Genomic DNA, 17,876 nt, shown 5'->3' with positions numbered 1-17,876 from the left:
CCCAGAAGAGGCTGAAGCTACGGCTGCCCATGGGGCAGAGCCAGGGCCAGGCCAGAGGTCAGTGTTTACCTTCTGTCCAGCCAGCTGCCCCAGCCTGGGCTTTCCCTTCAAGAACATTCTCTCTGCCCAGGAAAGTCATTATCAGACAAGCAGTCACAACAGCTGCTGTTTTCCGCCCCAGAAGAAAGGTTACGAAGAGAGTACAGGAGACAACGCTGAGGACCAAGAGTCCAGGATGGCCAGGCTATGTCCTGCTGTCGGCATCCAGGTCCCCAGAAACCCCAGGAGCACCGTGAGCAGCTTTCACGGGACAGGCTCGACCAGGGCATCATGTGTCGATCCTGCAGCTCGGCCCGCAGCTCATGGCTTCCTGCCTGGTTGCCATGGCCCCGAAGAGCAAACACAGCAAGCTCTTGGCCCCGGGCAGCTCATTTATTTCAAATATTCCTTGCAGCTGGAATCCAACCATGTTTGGGTGTCTGGACTGGAGCATGAACTAATTGCTCTGTCTTCGGCCCCCTCCCCAGCTCTCCCAGCATAGTTTATGGTTCAGTGGAGTTCCACATTCCTCATCCCGTGGCCACTGAGAAGGAGGAGGAGGAAGGGCAGCGGGGGCCTAGAGCTCTGGGCTCAGACAGGAGGATGCGCCCCATCTATGGCCAAGCCCCGAGGGCGGCTACCTGCTTGAAGGCGGGGGGGGGGGGGTGGTTAACTACAACCACATGGGCCAAGTCTGCACAGCCGGTTTTCTTAATCCCGCTCTCTCGACAAAAACTTCACTCCCCTAGAATCTTCCATGGCACTAAAGCCCTTGTTCTGCCTTTGCTCCCCCTGCCCACCACGCCTGACCCACTCCTCCCCTGCAACTCCCTCTCAGGGACACCGGTGTTCCAACAGCGACTCAAACATGAGCTTCAACTGAAGAATGACTTTAGACCACCCCTAAGGGTTCTTCCCCACCCCCAATCCCATCTTGATCCTTGCAAACCTGCCCTGGGAAGGAATGGTTTATTCGGAAGTTAGTGATGGAGATCAAAGTCCCAGAGCAGGAGCTGTACTTATGCAGACATGCCATCTTGCTGGGACCTTGCCCACCCACACCATGCTGCCCACTCACGAGGCAGCACTCCAGGGACAGCCATGGTCACACAAGTCTGGGCAGGGCCATAAGGCCAGTGCTGGAACCCAGGTCTGACTCAGACATTCCTGTGCTGCGCCACCAACGCAACCTGCAGGCCAAAGGGCTGACGCTGTCCCAGTGGTGAGTTGGGGGAGAACGCAGATCCCCAGGGATGTTGGTTCCACGCCTTTCATGGACTTCAACAAAGGCCACCCAGGTCAGGCTGCTGCCAGGCATCTAAGGGGGCCCATCGGGAGACTCCCAGAAGAAGGGACCTGGGCTTTGGTGGCAGAGTTCTGGGGCCCACAGACCAGGCACTCGTGCCAGCAGCCACTGGTCCTGATGCCCCTGGGGATGGAAGCAGCTCTTGCTCAAGTGGTCACAAACCACGTGGATCGCTTTGACAGACTTTGTTTGTTGCTCCTCTAAGCCACACTTCCCCATGCTCTCTGCTGGGAACTCTCACCTCAAGGGCAGGCGGAAGAGCTCCAGTCAGCTGGAGCTCTTGGCGGCTGTGAGCGTGAGCAGAGACTGTACGCTGGATGACATCATGGCCGCCAGCTGGGGGAAGCGGCACCCTCCAGGAGGCCGAAGACGGAGGAGGTCCAGGAGCCTGGCACAGGGTCCAGGAGGTCCAGGCACAGGGTCGTGGCACGAGCTCCTGGCTTCAGATGAAGGTGCCAGATCCTTAGCCGGACAGATCCCAAAGAGGGAACCAGGAGAGCGTTTGCTTCCCGTGTCAGCGGTGGGATCCCTTCCCTTCCCTGGCTCTGGGTCTTGTTACAACCAGCTGGGGAAGGCAGAGCGGGTGAGGCTGTCAGCTCAGACAGGTGCAGTGGTCTGCCCACCACCACCAGCAGGTGAGGGGCAGGACCAAGGACCAAATCCAGGTGTGGCCCCCCGCCCCCTGCCAACTCTACTGAGCAAGGCCACAAAGCCAATGTCTTTCCAATAAAAATACATTTTTCTTCCCTAAAAAAAAAAAAAAAAGCACCACCTTGCACTTGGCAGTGAGGATGCACAGACCAGGGCTGAGCCAAGGTTGGAGGCTGGACCAGGGACACCCAGTCCCTCCCCCAGCCCCTCCCCCAGCCCCTCCCCCAACACACAAAGGAGAGACTCAACAGCGCCGCTGTACTTGAACAAATGATGTTCCTTTATTGGGTTACTGACTCTTACCAACCGTCATTAGCTAGAACTGTACAAGCCACAAGGCTCTGGGCTGATAGGAAAGAAGGTTGGGTCTGGGGGCAATGGCCCTGGTGTCCCTGGGGGACGATGGGGTCAAGGCCATAGGCTGTGATGGGCACAGGTGGTGGAAACGCGAGCCACCCTGAGGCAGGGGCCAGGCTGGCCAGGCTCAACGTCCGACAGGCCAGGATTCCTGTCCTGAAAGGGAAAAATCCCTTAAGACACTAAGGGGGGGATTAACATCCCTCACCCAATCTTGGCACCAATTGTGTGCTTTAAAAAATATATATACTTCACTGGAAAAGTCTTTTTTTTTTTTAAAGTAACCTACAGCAGCTGTTGAAAACAAAACTCTTACAAATATATATGTATATATATATATATATTAGACATTTAAACAAATAAAGTTATCCATTGTACCTGTGTAGAAGTGAATTGAAGGCAGACTTGATGACAGAAGGAACAATGTGGTGGCCAGGCTAGGGGGTACTGGGGATGGAACTGGCAGGACAGAACACTACCCGCCCCCGGCTGCCCCAAGCCACCCCTCCTGAGCAGGCTCTGCTGGCTTCCTCCTGAAGTCTCTCCCTGCCTCTGGTGTCTCAGGCTGGGGACCCATTCAACTCCCCCCCTCTTTCTGGGGCTCCCCCTCCTGGGATCCCCCAGAACATGTGAGATGCACTTGGGAAATCTCATTTGCAGAGACGCAAATGCAGCGCCCAAGCAGCAGCACCTGTGACCAGAGAACTTCCACTGTGTGCCGAGCTGTTCCGATTCCAGAGGCTGAGAGGCTGCCTGGAGCCCCCCGGGAGTGTCCAGCCCTCTGCCGCAGGCTCCCTCAACTCTCAGATTGGAGGCAAATTCTCACACACACCCTCGGGCCCAGACATGCATGTGCATGTGTGCCACAGGTGTGGCCCTGGACAAGGACAGGCGAGGCACGTACATCCTAAGGAAAGAGGCAGGTGGGAGAAAAGCAACAGAAATTGCCGGCACACGGCGACCAAAGCATGGGTTTCTGTCCATGTGAAATAAATAACCAACCTCTGTTACTGCTGCCAGAATAAATACGGGGACAGGGGCACTGACAGCTGGGATTGGGGCTCATGTGGCCACGGAAGGTCTCTGTTCCAGCTTCGGCCTGAGTGTGCCAGGTGCCTCTGTGGATGGCCCGGGCATCCCCGGCACAGCGTGCCCCTTCTCGAGCACCATGAGCATCCTGGCGTCTGCTCCCCAAGCTGGAGCATCACCTCCCATCACCCTGGGAACCCCAGCCTGACCCCAAGGGTGTGGGGAGCCCCGGTGCCCACCCGACAGCAGACTGGAGTGCCATGTAGGGCTTGGGTAGGTGTTTATTCTCGGATTCTTTCTCACATGCAGGGACACTGCCTCCAGCCAGTGTCGGGAGGCGGGTGGGGGAAGAGGAGCCTGCGTCACCATCGGTCCAGGGCCAATGATACAGCCAGGGAGGATGAAGAGGGGCGGGAACGTCTGTCCAGGGCTGCAACTGGCAGTTCCAGGTGCAGGCACAGTGGCCCTGGCAGCCCCGGCGGCTCAGTGAGTTGGCACCAGGTGGCTGTGGAGGTGGCGGTCCCAGGGTGCGGCATCACTGGTAGAGGAGGTAGGCCTTGAGGGAGGCTGGCAGCGGTAGCGTGTGGATGGCACCCAGGCGCTCCTTGCCCAGGGCCAGGCGCACCGAGCGCCGGCAGAGATCCATTAGCGGCAGCGGCTCAGCTGGGGAGAGAGAGAGGAGCTTTTTTAATGGTTCAATTGACTAATCCCCCCCGCCCCCTTGTAAGTGCTGGGATCCTGCAAGAATACTGATTTGTATCCCAGCTGCTCCACTTCCCTTCCAGCTCCCTGCTTGTGGTCTGGGATAGCAGCAGAGGATGGCCCAAAGCCTTGGAAACTGAACCCATGTGGAAGACGGGGAAGAAGCTCCTGGCTCCTGGTTTTGAATCGACTTTAGATTGGCTCAGCTCTGGCTATTGTGGTCATTTAGCGAGTGAACCAGCAGATAGAAGTTCTTTCTTTTATATCTGTGTAAATCTGCCTTTCTAATAAAAATAAATGAATCTTAAAAAGAAAAGAAATGAAACAAAACTGAGAGCCAACTCAGAGTCAGGCCCTTTGGAAAATCCTAGATAGCACGGGTGCTTAGTAATTTACTGTTGGTGACTTAATTACCAGAGATGTTGCTGTGGTCACACCCATTTCACAGATGAGGAAAACTGACGGATGCAGTCCAAACACCGTGCCCAGCATCACGAGGCTATAGGAGTTGGAGCTGGAATTTAAGTCTTGCCCATCCAAGCTCCTTCCCTACCGGGCCATGCCACTGCCCCATCCAGAGGAGCAGTGCCAGCAGAGTGTGCCAGTCTGGGGCCCGCGGGTGCCGGCTCCCCCAGCACATGCCTTGCAGGCTTCCACAAAGCAACATGTTGTGATCCAAGAGCTCCTGAATGCCAAGGCACAGAGCAAGATGTACTCAGGTTAGGGCAGGGCTCTAAGGCAGGCGGTGCCTTGCCAGCAAGCAGTATTGCCCGTGAAGATCTAGCAGGGAATGGCCCAGAGGCACCCATGGCAGGTCACAGGCCGTGCGGGAGCCCTGGGGACCACGGCAATCAGCATGGTTGTAGCTGTTGTGGCGGTCCAGGCCACCTCCTGCCCACACAGCAGGGAAGAAACACTGCCCCCCCCCAATAGAGTGGTTGCAGGCGGCAGCCCACTCCCCACCAGAGGGGCTAGCCTTGCTGCCCAGACAAGGCTCGGCTCAGCCTGCAGCTGGGAGACGCAGCCAAGGACCGGCTGTGTCCTCCTCGGCTCTCTGGGGGTGTGGCAGGTCCCCCCCTGCCAGCCTCCCCCAGGGGAGTCTCTCAAGGCTCTTCTCGCTAACCAGGTGCAGGCCAGTGTGCCTGGAAGTGCTTGGGGCCAGTCGCCAGGGTTCTGGGGTGGAAGGAAATGACCTACGTCTTAATCCCTCGTCTTCCCTTAACCATGAGACAAGACCACAACATGGGAAAGCCATTTCACACCACCAACAAAGTGGAATGAAGTTTTCTCATGTTCACCAGTGGGCCTTAAAAGGGTTAATAGGCAGGAGGCCCGCGTGGTGGGACAGTGGGTCAAGCTGTGGCCTGTGAGGCCACTGGCATCCACAGCAGCACTGATTTGAGAGCAGGATGCTCTACTTCCGGTTCTACTCCCTGCTCCTGCCCCTGGGAAAGCAGCAGATGCTGGCCCAAGCCCTTGCAGCCATTGGGAAGATCTCTCTCAAATAAAATACACCTTTAAAAAACCAAAGATTTATTTTTATTTGAAAGAAAAGGCTGAGTTACAGAGAAAGGAGAAAGACACAGAGAGATTTTCCATGTGCTGGTTCACTCCCCAAGTGGCTGCAGTGGCCGGAGCCTGGCCTGTCCAAAGCCAGGAGCCAGGAGCTTCTTCCAGGAAGCAGGGGCTCAAGGATGTGGGTCATCTGCTGCGTTCCCAGGAACATTAGAGGGACCTGGATTGGAAATGGAGCAGCTGGGTCTTGACCTGACACCTGCATGGCCTGCAGTCCCACAGGCAACGGCTTAACAAACTATGCCACGGAGTCAATCCCGTAAAATATATCTTTAACAAACATAATTGATTTTATGCTTGACACTGGATTCACTGAGTCCCTACTTGGAAAGGGCATACAGCTCTTCCTGTCCTGTGGGTGGTCTGAGGACAGTGGCAGGTGGGCCCGGAGAGTAGCTGAACGGCAAATGTTTTTAACATTTTAAAGCTTGGAGGAGGCCTTTCCTGGGCAGTGAGGCCACTGCTCCGAGGCAGCAGAATGAATTCAATGAACTTCTGAACTTGAGGGTCAAGGGTGTCACAGACGCCTAGTGGTGGGGGCCCGGGTCTCCTCCACCTGTTACTGGACAGAGTGCTGGGCCTTGGAGTGACCCCTTCTGTCCTGCACGGCAGCCTGCCCTAGTGCAGGCCACTCCCTGTCAGGGTCTCAGTTTCTCTATCTGTCAGAACAGGGATCCAGACCAGGGGTTTCCTCTGAATTCCACCAGCTTAGGTCCCCAGAGTCCAAAAGGCTTTCCGGTGGCTCTTGGGCTTGGCCACTGAGCGTGGCTCTTCTGCAGGCCAGTGTAGGGTGTGTCTGCTCTGAGGCCTCTCTTTAACCTGCAGCTCATCGGGGCCCAAGGCCCAGGGCTGTCCCAGGCCCCACCCACTGGGAGGCACCTGGGAAAGCAAGGACCTTGGCAGGCTGTGGGGGTGAGGACCGAGGCAGAGTGCTCACTGCTACTGTCTTAACAGGTTTCCAGTTAATTTGTGGCCAACAGAGGCTGCTACAAACCCTGTCCTTACTTCAGGAGCTAGCAGCATAGCACCAACAGTGACTTGTGCCTGGTGGGGACTGTGGCCTCCAACCTACTGTCTACTGGGCTGGAGCAGGTGAGAGCTGGGGGGCCAAGGCCTGAGCACCTAGGACCCAAAGGCTGAGGCCCCACTCATGCTGAGAGCAGTCGTATGGTGTTAGGGACATCCTGGATCACCCCAAATCCCCCTTCTGGCATGGGAGTGGGGTCTTTCATAGAGGCTGCAGTTAGGAGCTGACAAGAGTCACCCAGGCACCCCAGGGGGCCTGAGGATGCAGTCCCCCCCCTTAGTCTTGTAGCAGAAGGAGACCCACAGAACTCAGAGGCCACAGACTCGCACGGCATCGTGGGCAGGAGGGTGCTGCCCTGGAGGCAGGGGTGCCCAGCAGGGCAGCCAAGGAGGCTGACTGGGGCTGCTTGGGGAAGAAGCGCTGGGCCTTTGCTGCCTTCGATCAGTGCACTGACCTGGCACTGAGCCACAGGGGAGAAGATGTCCCCTGTAGGGGACGGATAAGGAGGACCCCTGAGGACAGGGACCCTCCACAGATGGCAGCCAGCCAGCTGCTGCCCGAGAGAACATTGTTCAGGAGAACGATGGCAGGCCTTGGGGCCCAGCCCACCCTGTTCCCCAGCAGCAACCACCACCTCCACCTGCTAGTGGGGTTCACACCTCCTCCTTCCTGCAGAGTCACACAGCAGCTCACGGAACGCATTCACAGCAAGTGGCTTGTGGACACAATGGGCTGACCGGTGGCGGGGCCACATGGGGCATGCTCACGGTCTTTGCTCTGGCCGACAGTGAGGGGGGTCTAGCTCAGTGTGGGGGTGCAGCGTTGACAATGTCCCAGACATCCCAGGGAGTGGTGCTGGATACCCCCAGACAGTGGCAGGAAAGCCTGCTGTCAGGCCTGTCCACGAAGGAACAGCCCCAACCAGAGCTTCCCTGGGGACTCCAGAACCTGCTCTCACCACGCCACCCCCTCCTCCTCAGCCGCCCTGGAAGCGAGGCCTGTGCCCCTGACACAGAGGAGTCCTGTGGCCTTTGACTGCACCCAGCTTGACCGCCACATCGCCTCAGGTAGTAGGACAGAGAAGGAAGACCTCGGGGCGAGGTAGCCTCCTCACCTTGGCAGTGGGGCAGCACCTTGCCTCCATGCTCACCTGGAACCTCAGAACAGAGATTTTGGCCATGGGAGCTTTGCAAGTCTACTTAGTTAAGTGGAGGTCGTCTGGGTTCAGGGAGAGCCCTAAATCAAAGGCTACTGACCTTCTTACGAGGAGGAGAGGACACAGCGACATCCAGGGAGAAGCCACAAAGGGACAGAGCCAGAGAGTGACGCACAGGCCAGCCACGACATCCAGCATGGCCAGTGGTCAGCAGCAGCTGCAGGGAGAGGTGCAGGATGGCTTCCCTACCGCTCCGAGGCTCACACGGAGCTGCCTGGGGGACACCTTCAGTTGGGACGCAGGACCCTAGATCCAGGAGGGACACACAGTTGCTGTGTGAAGACTCTAGTGAGTGGCTCGCTATGCAATATCCTGCTTCTCCTTCAGGCTCAGCCCTCGCCCCACCGAGGCAAGGTGGGCAAACTCCTTGTTCCCAGAGCAGCTGTCAGTGCACTGGACCTGTCCTTCTTGAAACCCCTTCTTCACTTGGCTCCCCAGGCCACTCTGCAGAGCCCCCTCCGGCCACCTGGCCACTTGTCCTTAGCCCTCCTAACCTTGACTCACACCCCCTACTCTCAATGACCCCAAGCAAGGGCACGGCTCATATACCTACACACCACTGTCCCGAACTCCAACTTGCCAGCTGCTGCTCACCTGGTCCTGCCTCTAACCCTGGTGGGCAGCAGCCCCGTCTTCCCCCCTGCTCAAGCTGGGACTCATCTAGACACTTCCCTTCTGCTCATGTTCAGTCCTCTGCTGGGCACCTCCCACCACCTGCATGGCTCCCATAGGCCCAAGCCCTAGGACCTCTCACCTGGGGACAACTGTCACTGTGCCAACACTTGCCCTGACCTCCCCTGTCTACACAGCAGCTGGAGAGCCTTGCAGGACAAAAACCACCTCCTCCATGAAGGCACCAAGATGTGAGTAGGGGCAGGTCAAGGTGAGCAGAGGCTGACACAGCCCTTGTCCTGTGGGGCTGATGACGACCCTAGGACACTATGCACAGCGTCCCAGTGACTGACCACATTCATTTCCTCTGTTGCACCTCCAAAGGCCACTGGCCGTGTGCAGCAGAACCCCTGACCCCTGACCGGGACTGGGGGAGACGAGAAGCCATAGTGCCCGGCATCACTGTGCCGCCGGAAGGCAGGACGTTCATGGCACAGGTTCCTGTTCGGGTTCATTCCCAACCCCACTTGCCTGTGCTAACACCTGCTCCACAGCCCACCTTCCCACTGCTTCTAAAGTCTTCCAAACCAGAATTTACAGATGCATCCGTCTCCCTAAGGGGCCATCATTTGTCACAGACCACATGTGGGACTCTGACACTGTTCTGGCAGTACTGCCCTCTGCATTGTGTCCTAGCTTGCTGCCCCAGCCCTTTCTGGTCATGCTGGGGCCTGCATGGGCTATGCGAGCTCAGGTATAGCCGGGCTGGCTCCCAGAGCTTGGGTGAGCATGGCTGGCCATCCTGGTGGGTGTGGGATGGACCAGTCTCAGGCAGTGCTTGCATGGAGTCAACCCTGCTGCCGCCATGATGTCCTCCTCAGCTCCCAATCCTGGGTCCATCCCTGCTCTGCAAATTTGACTTTGGACCAACTACCACTCTTCTGTCTCCTGGAGTGATGGAGTGATGGACCCACAGAACTTGCCCTGCTGGTGCCCTTATCCCATTCCACAATGACTTCCTGCTGTGTGTACCGACCATCCTGGCCAGCAGTCCTTGGACCCTAGATGCTAGGCTGCACGGGTGACATCACATCCAGTTGTTGACACCACCGTTAAAGTCAGATGGGGGGGCCTGGCAGCGTGGCCTAGTGGCTAACGTCCTCGCCTTGAACGCACCGGGATCCCATATGGGCACCAGTTCTAATCCCGGCAGCTCCACTTCCCATCCAGCTCCCTGCTTGTGACCTGGGAAAGCAGTCGAGGACGGTCCAAACCTTTGGGACCCTGCACCCGTGTGGGAGACCCGGAAGAGTTCCTGATTCCCGGCTTCGGATTGGCGCAGCACCGGCCGTTGTGGTCACTTGGGGAGTGAATCATCGGACGGAAGATCTTCCTCTCTCTGTCTCTCCTCCTCTCTGTATATCTGACTTTGTAATAAAAATAAATAAATCTTTAAAAAAAAAGTCAGATGGGGGATGGAGAGGGAGGCTCTCAAAGAGAAGTGCTGAAGGGTTTGCTCAGGCCTGGCAATCCCTTTCACCCAATAATCTCTAAATCCTGAAATGGGGAGAGCCAGGGAGGGGGAAAAACTGTATGTTGGGGACCCCAATAACTGTTCCTGATCCTCCATCAGGGGCCTCCCCCATTGCTCCATGGGCCTGCAGGGTGACAGGTCACGAGTACACAGAGCCTTCTGGTCTACCCTCTTCCAACAGTGGGATTTGCTAAAGGTAGAGGAGATTAAAGCAGGCCAGAAGCTCCCAGCAAAAAGGCCTAGCACAGGTGTAGATGGTTCCGGAACACTAGGACCTCCTACTGTCACAGGCTTTCAGCGAGACAGCCATGGGTCCCTTCCCAGTCACACAGCACAGTCTGAGAAAGGTCACTCCTTTTGGCAAGGGAAGAAATCACTGCTGACTCAGTTATTTCTAATCCACATGTACCTCCCTAACAGCCTCCTGGCATCACAGCTCAAGAGCTGCTCTAGGGACCATCTCAGAGGCACCCACTCAGAAAGCCCCAGCCCCGGGAGGGAGGCTCCTGGACCTGACCGGGAGAGGTCAGCAGCTTATGTGCATCTAAAAGGGCTTAGTGTCACCAAGGATAGGACTGTGGCTCAAGGGCAGACCGAACCTGGAGACCAATCAGACTGAGACAAAGACCATCCATAATTATCCATTCATCCATGTATGTATCCATCTATGAATTCATCATCCCTTTGCCCATCTATTCACCTGTCATCCATTCACCTATTATTGTCAATTCACACATCCTTCTACCCATCCACTTATCTGTCATCAATTTATCTACCTATCCATCTGTCATCCAACATCCATCCATCATTCATCATCCATCTATCCATCCATTTGTCCATCCATAAGCCATGCATTAACCCACTCATCTATCCATCCATCTCTCCATTCAGCCACCCATCTGTCTAGCTATCCATCATCCACCCATTATTTGTCTATCCACATGTCACCCATCATCCATCCAACCATCAATCTGTCCATTCGTTCACTCTCCACATTATTCATTCATTAGTCAATCCACCAGGCACTTCCCAGGTCATCTAGAAAACACCAGCCAGAACTGCTCATCTAACAGGATGCAGGCAAGAGTTGCCTCTGAGGGTATGGATATACTGGGACATCTAACTCAAGACACTTACATTCCAACAACAGTGTCAACTCTGGGCCTGGGCCCAGTCAGGGCACAGGAAGGCACTGGTGTGGACCGTATGGGGGATACTTACGATCGAGTCCATTCAAGTAGCGCATGCGGATCTCACAGTGGCCCCAGACGGCACTCACAACAGGATATAGTTTTTTGCCCTTGAGTCCCCGAAAAGCCACTCCCATGTACTGTCCATCCACGATGAAACTCAGGGTCCCATCATCCATGTCCAAGGCCACCAGGAAGGAGTCGGGGACGATGAACGTCTCGTCTGGCTCCAGAAAGGCAGGGTACGTCTTGCTCGGCTGGTTCTTGCCATCGTGGTAGAGTCGGTTGCGCCCCAAGTCCCAGCCCCAGGACTCGTGGTTATTCCCCACGAGAGTCGTGTAGCCCACGGAGTGCAGGGGGGCATCCGCTGTGGCCACGCCCACCACAGCATGCGTGCCCCGCTGCCTCATGGCCCACGTGATCTGCCACACGTGCAGCCCACGTGTGTACCCGACCTTGCCCCTGATTGCGTCCGTGCTCTGGGCCACCGGATGCCGGTGAAACATGAGCTTATCGTCCTCCTTCACGAAGACATTGAGCGAGCGGTCATTGTCATTCCACGAGTGGCGCAGCTGGACATCATAGGACACGGGGGGCATGTCCAGCAGCAGGTCCAGCCGCGTGGGCTTGCAGTAGTCCAGGCCCTGGAGCTCCTGCTTCAGGGGCCGGTACACCGGGTCCCTCATGCCTACAGTCTTGAACCCTCCGGGAACCTTCTGACCCATGGCCGCCCTGGCTTTCACCTTCGCTGCCACTTCCCAGGCACGTGCATCAATCTAGGGGCCAAACAGAATTCCTGAGGGTTGTTGCTAGGAGACCCCCACACGCCGTGGTAAGTTCCGTGTTGCCTGATGGACAAAAAGAAAAAAAGAAGGCCAGGTGAGTGGGGTTGCAGGACAAAGAGTGGAAGTGGCAGTGTGGGTAGGGCCTGGCTACCACATCACACCTGGTGTGGGACCAGCTGGGGCCTGGCCACAGCATGAAATGCTCCTCTGTGCCCATGGCCGTGCTATCACAAGGAAGGGGCCATCTGCTGTAGGGTCTGCATGGAGAGGTGGGCTCAGCGCATGCTGAAAATCCCCCTCAGGTACCCCCCAGAGGGGTTTCCCAGGAGGCATGGAACTGAACTGGGACTCAGCTGCAACATAATGGATGCCGTCTTGGCCAAAACAAAGGCAGGGACATTGCCCTAGCTGTGCCATGTAGAGGAGACAGAGTCCCAGCCCAGTACAGCCTGGAAGTTCAGTATAGTCGATGTTGTCAGCCCAGTATAGCCTGGAAGTTCAGGCTCCCCGAGGCTGCAGCACGTGCCGGGCCGGAGCAGGGGCCTGCCGTACTGTGACACTCCTCTGAAGGGAGCAGCTCAGATGGGGCTGGTGGCACTCAGCCCAGGTCCCCAGGTAGTCACGGAGAACACTTGGATGACCATGTACCTTCAGCTTCTACCCACTACCTCGTTTCACCCTCAGCCTGCATGAGGCCCCATCCCACAGCTTGCATTAGAGCATGCTGAAGGGCATGGCCACGACCTCTGCTCTTTTCTCCCCAGAAGCAGTCCTGGAGGGGGCAGTGGCCACAGGACTGCCTCCCACCCAGGCCTGTAGCCTCAGAGGAGAAAAAACCCAAGGTGTTCTGGGTGGCCTGTGCCTTGCGCCAGAGCCAAGGTTCTTTCTGCCATGGAAATGCCTCCTTGGGCCACCAGGGGACTCCTGGCTGGCCAGGCTGGGGGACAGGCTCCTGGGATCCTGGAGACAGTGTAGGGAAGGTTGGCTCCTGGCTGAATAAATGGAGCCAAGGTAGCAGGCAGAGGAGGCCAGCGCAGCTGCAGAGCCGGGCTTCTGGGAACAGCTGCACGTGGTGATGGAACTGAAACACGAAGAAGGCAGCCCTGGGGGGCTCCCAGCCCTGGCCCCCTGCTTGGAGTAGGCTTGGCAGTAGGTGACCTGCACTGCCCCCCCATCTGCTGGGATGAGGTTGGCTCGCAGCAGAACCATTCCTTGGGGGCGGGGGGATCCTGCTCCTCATCCTCCCCTCTCTAGGGTGAGAGTCCGCTGCACCCCAAAGTCAGCAAAGCCTGCGCAGAGCTGAGCTTTCCCTCTGCAGCTGTGGAAACTGGAAAAGTTCTGGAAAGTTCTGTGGACATCAGGCTCTCACATCCTGGATCTCCCAGGACAATCCCACTCAGTCTCCTCCCCTGGAAACCACCTAAACCTCCAGGATGCCCTGGGTGGCCCTGCTAAAGAGGTAGCCTGTGGCTTCGGGGCTGGCTCCAGGGGAGGCTGCAAACAGCCTCACTAACAGTAACAATTGGTGGGGCCTTCTCTGAGGGCACCTGACCCCCCACTCTCACATCTTTCTGGGCTGGGGAAGCTGGTCCCAGGCCAAAGTGACAGCTGTCTGGGCACCTTTGTCTGGGCAGCCCCTTGTGAGACCAAGGGTGCCAGGAGCACAGCTGAGACTAGGGGACTCGCTGTGCCCAGCTCTGAGGCAGCGGGCATTGCCACCAGAGAGCAAACGCATGTGCAAGCGTGTGGTTTGTGTGCGCATGTGCAGACTTGCCAAAGCTCCTGAAAAGTAAAATTAGAAAATGAGTTTGATGTGGTGCCAGAAGCTTTAGAAACTGACATTTTTTTTCATAATGTGCATTTTCCACAAACTTCGGAAGACCCTCCATTCACAGGAATGCTCTTAGTGCCATGTCAGAGCTCTTAGTGCCATGTTTGCCTGACACATGTAGGCACGCGTGTGCGTGTGTGTGTATGTGTGTGTGCTCGCAGGAGCTTTCACTGCCCCACTCTGTCTCACTGACTGTTCTGGTGGGAATTCACCCAGTAGTGCTTTCTACAGGTAGGCTCAGATCAGCGTCAAGGTCAGCAAGCAGCCCCCTGAGAGGGCTGTGGGGCCCGGAAGGGAAGGGAGCTCTGAGTGGCCTTCAATTCGGGGCCAGAATTCCAGCTCCAAAGCTACTGGCTGGGCTTAGGGTGGTCAAAGTCTTAGGGTGGTGACTCCTTGCCATGGCACACAGGTGTGCAGGTCACCCCAGTGACAGTACCCACATGCTGTCCTCGTCAGGACGGGCAGCCCTGGCGGTGGCTCTGAGTCTGTGGCACCCCTCGGCCCTTTCCTGCTGGTGTCTTTCTGCTCCCCTTGGCACAGCTCAACAGTCTGCCTGGCCTGGCCCAGCGCCGGTGTCCGGATGAAGGCAGATCATCCCTGGGACCCGACACAGCAGCACAAGGAGCATTATTTCATAAACAAGCGAGGCAGTCCAAGCCAGAGCAGAGACACACCTGTCCCTGCACAGGCCTCTGAGCTGACCCCCCTGCCCTGCAGAGCACACAGGAGCCACACACCCCCTCCAAGCCTGGCAGGGCTGGCAAGGTCCCACCTGTAACAGCACCAGAACCAGTGAGACCGAGAGCTCTGAGGAGAAGGGAGGGGCATCTGCACCTAGCCAGGCTGCCCTGAGTCCCGCACCTAGGTGTGGGCACCTGCCCCATGGCACCCCCACCGCTGCCACACATACACCCCTCTGAAGTCATTTCAGGGGACGGTGGGCAAGGCTGTGCCTCCTGGGGGCTAAAGCCCTTAACCTGGTGTACCTGACAGCTGCCGAGGGACAGGGGTGGCTTGGGAACCCAAGAACCCACCAAGGTTGTGTGGTGGAATTCCCAGTCAGCAGATGGGCTCCCTATAGCTGGATTCTCCCACTGCAGGCCCAGCCGGCACTGCAGGTGGTCTGTGTCCATGGACCAGAGGCCACAGCAGGACACCCCTCTGTCTTCCCAGGATCCTCTGGTGGGCTTGGGTGGGGGGACAGTGACCCTGGAGGGCAGGGGAGAAGGTCAAGAGCCTCAGCCCAAGTGTGCTGTGGTGGGGACGGGCAGAGTGCACCCCTCTGTGCCCCAGGCCTCAAGGATCTGAGGCTGTGGCTCGCTCTGCAAGCGGCAGGGGCCACAACGCAGGCACGAGGGCCCGGCAGGACGAGCAGGAGGGAGGCGGGGCCTGGGGAGCCCACGCCTGCTCTCATGGGAAGTGGTGCTCCGTGGGCCAGAGAGGATGTAGGGGAAAGGTCGCTGCGCCAGGCGTGGGGGTGTGTCCCAGAGAGACAGACCCAAACGGGGACAAGCTTCTGCTGGCAGGTGCAACGGGACAGTCCCTAACCAGATGGCTTTTCTGCTTACAAGCCTGATGAGCCGGCACAACGTAGGGCGACTCCCTAACCCTGGGAGAGACGGGGGCAGTCCTTGGGGCCTGCTGACTCAACACACAAAAGGCACCCCGTGTAGCGGGTGGCAAAGAGGCACGTGCTGGACGCTGCATGCATGGGGACAAGGAAAGATCTAAATGAGCAAACCCCAGACCTCTTACAACAGTTCATCAGGGGTAGTAAGAACATATGTTCAATTTTAAAAATGTTTACAAAGCGCATTTTTTACTTTGGTAACAAAAAGGATTTATTTTAAAGAAGGTTCTATTTGAGAGGCAGGAGGACAGACAAGCATGTCTACATGTCTACAGTGGCCAGGGCTGGACCCAGGAGCCAGGAATGCAACCAGGTCTCCCTCAAACCATGACTGCTGCCGCCCCCCCGCCCCCACACCCCGCTGGACTCTGTCTCGGCTGGATGCTGGGGTCAGGAGCTAGATCTGGGGATGAGATCTAGCGACATTGGATGAAGGTGTTCTGGACAACCACATCCTATCCGCTAGGCCAAGACTTTTGCTCCGGAAAAATGAGCTTTTAAGAGCACAGATCAGAACCCAAGGTTGACTTCACACACTACGCTCACACAAAGCAGTTTCTAAACGTTCCCCATGTGTGTGGCTTCCTACAAAGCAAGCCCAGGAAAGCGACAAGCAAGCCTTCTCTCCCCAGACGCTCACCACAAAGAGGCACCTGACACCACAGTCGCTGGAAGGGCGGCCGAAGGACAGATGGCCATCACGGGGGTCAGCGGGGCATTGGGAGACCATCCCAAGGAGAGACAGTATTTACACAGCGCCTTCTCCCAAGATACCCGAATACACGCTGTCCATCACTGTTCTCCACCTGCCCAGTAAGGTGTTGTCTTCCCACAGATAAGAGCTGCTTCGTCCCAAACGCACGTGTGCAGGTGGCCTGAGTCTGAGCACCTGGCAAGGGCCTGGTGAGGCTGCCAGGGGGGAGGTGGCGACACCGTGAGGACCTCAGAAACAGCAGAAGGATGAGATTACAGCACTCGGCTTCGGGTGGCCACACAGTACCTGCTGATGTCCTCCAGCAAAAGCCATAACCCCTCCTCTCTGCCACAATGCTTCCAGGTCAGCTGGTTCACACCCAAGGTGCTGACCGGGGACAGACGGAAGACACAAGGAAGGCAGGCCACTGCTGAGTGGCAGAGGTACACCCTTTCCCTTAGGCCCAGCTCCCCCTCAGCGCGTCTGACTGCCCCAGAACAGAAGAGCCATTGTTTGGACCCAAGACGGGGAAAGAATGAACTTCAGGATGTGAAACAAGGTGACCTATTTATAAAGCCTCCTTTCACCTGCAGATCAAATAAGTTCCCTCCCTCCCTCAGCCTCCCCAGCACACGCACGGGCGGCTGCAGCCCAGAGTTACCAAAGACAAACAGGCCCAGAGTGCTGTGTGATTAGCTCAGACGCATCTTGGCTGCCGGGCTGAGCTCCACCTTCTAATTACCGCCCTGCGCTCCCCAGCAAACGCGCACTTGGCAGTGGCAACGTTCAGGACGTGCCCTGCGCATGCCGGGCCATGGAGCTCCTGGCACAGCTGCTTCTACCAGCCAGATCTGTGCACCGAGCACATACCATCCCACCCCTCAAGCAGTGGCCTAAACAGAAACCCCTGCCTCTTGAATCAACAAAAATGAGCAGACCTTTCTGGAAAGTCCTGTCAAGCAATTTTGGAGAGAAAATCTCCCATGGTCCAGAGTTCTAGGCTCTGATCTCAAGAGACCACAAGTGCACCTGCCGCAAAGACTTATGGAAGGACTCAGATGACTCAGGCGCTTTCAGAAGCGTGCCCGTCCGTGGAGCTGTGCCCTGGGAAGTCAGCCTGCTATTCATACAGAGACTCGGTACTGGAAACAGTGAGGCTCGGGACAACCCGGTCCCGGCCGACCAGAAGCCTCCTTCCTGGGAGGCCCCCAGTAACATACAACGGCCTCTCTGGTGGTTGCCCAAGGCAGGGACAGTCACACCATTGAGCATGAGGACACACCCCCCACTGTCGACATGACACTGCCCAGTCTTGGGCCTGCATGGCCCCCAAGGGCGTTGGGGCACCCCAAGAGTGGACGCAGAAAGGCAGGGCTGGAGCAGCCCGTGGAGCAGCACGTCCAGGAGGCAGCTTCCTGGGGACACTCAGCTCATGACTGCCTCAACTCTGGAAGGCCTTGCTCCAGACCTGCCTGGCCTGAGACAGGGAGGCAGGAGCAACCTCAAGGACAGGATGTCTGCCCAGGCCCAGGCTTCCAGGCACGAGCAGGTGACACTCTGACCTCTTTCTGTGGGGTGTGCCAACTCATGAAGGTCACCCCTTGGGGGATCTCTCAGGCCACCCCAAGCCCCAGGTTTCTCTAAGGGGAGCAAGCAAGAGAAGAGTCCAGCAGGACACTGGGCACTAGGAGCAGCCAG

General features: G+C 57.2%; 1 protein-coding gene across 3 annotated transcripts in view; it reads right to left on the bottom strand.

Moving 5' to 3' along the window:
* Window positions 1-3,645: 3,645 nt before the first annotated feature.
* The window catches only part of SPSB1 (splA/ryanodine receptor domain and SOCS box containing 1), a 44,302-nt gene continuing 30,071 nt past the window's right edge, over window positions 3,646-17,876 (bottom strand). For all 3 annotated transcript variants that reach the window (XM_058674820.1, XM_058674825.1, XM_058674814.1), the window contains exons 2-3: window positions 11,270-12,086; window positions 3,646-4,045 (exon numbers count right to left, since the gene is read on the bottom strand). In XM_058674820.1, the coding sequence (XP_058530803.1) occupies window positions 3,918-4,045; window positions 11,270-11,963 (822 nt within the window). In that variant the 5' untranslated portion in view covers window positions 11,964-12,086 and the 3' untranslated portion in view covers window positions 3,646-3,917. The remainder of the gene's footprint in view (window positions 4,046-11,269; window positions 12,087-17,876) is intronic.

The sequence above is a fragment of the Ochotona princeps genome, chromosome 2, assembly GCF_030435755.1.
Source record: "Ochotona princeps isolate mOchPri1 chromosome 2, mOchPri1.hap1, whole genome shotgun sequence".
Lineage (NCBI taxonomy): Eukaryota > Metazoa > Chordata > Mammalia > Lagomorpha > Ochotonidae > Ochotona > Ochotona princeps.
Note: the sequence above shows the minus strand (reverse complement) of the source record. Positions and strands in the feature narration are given on the sequence as shown.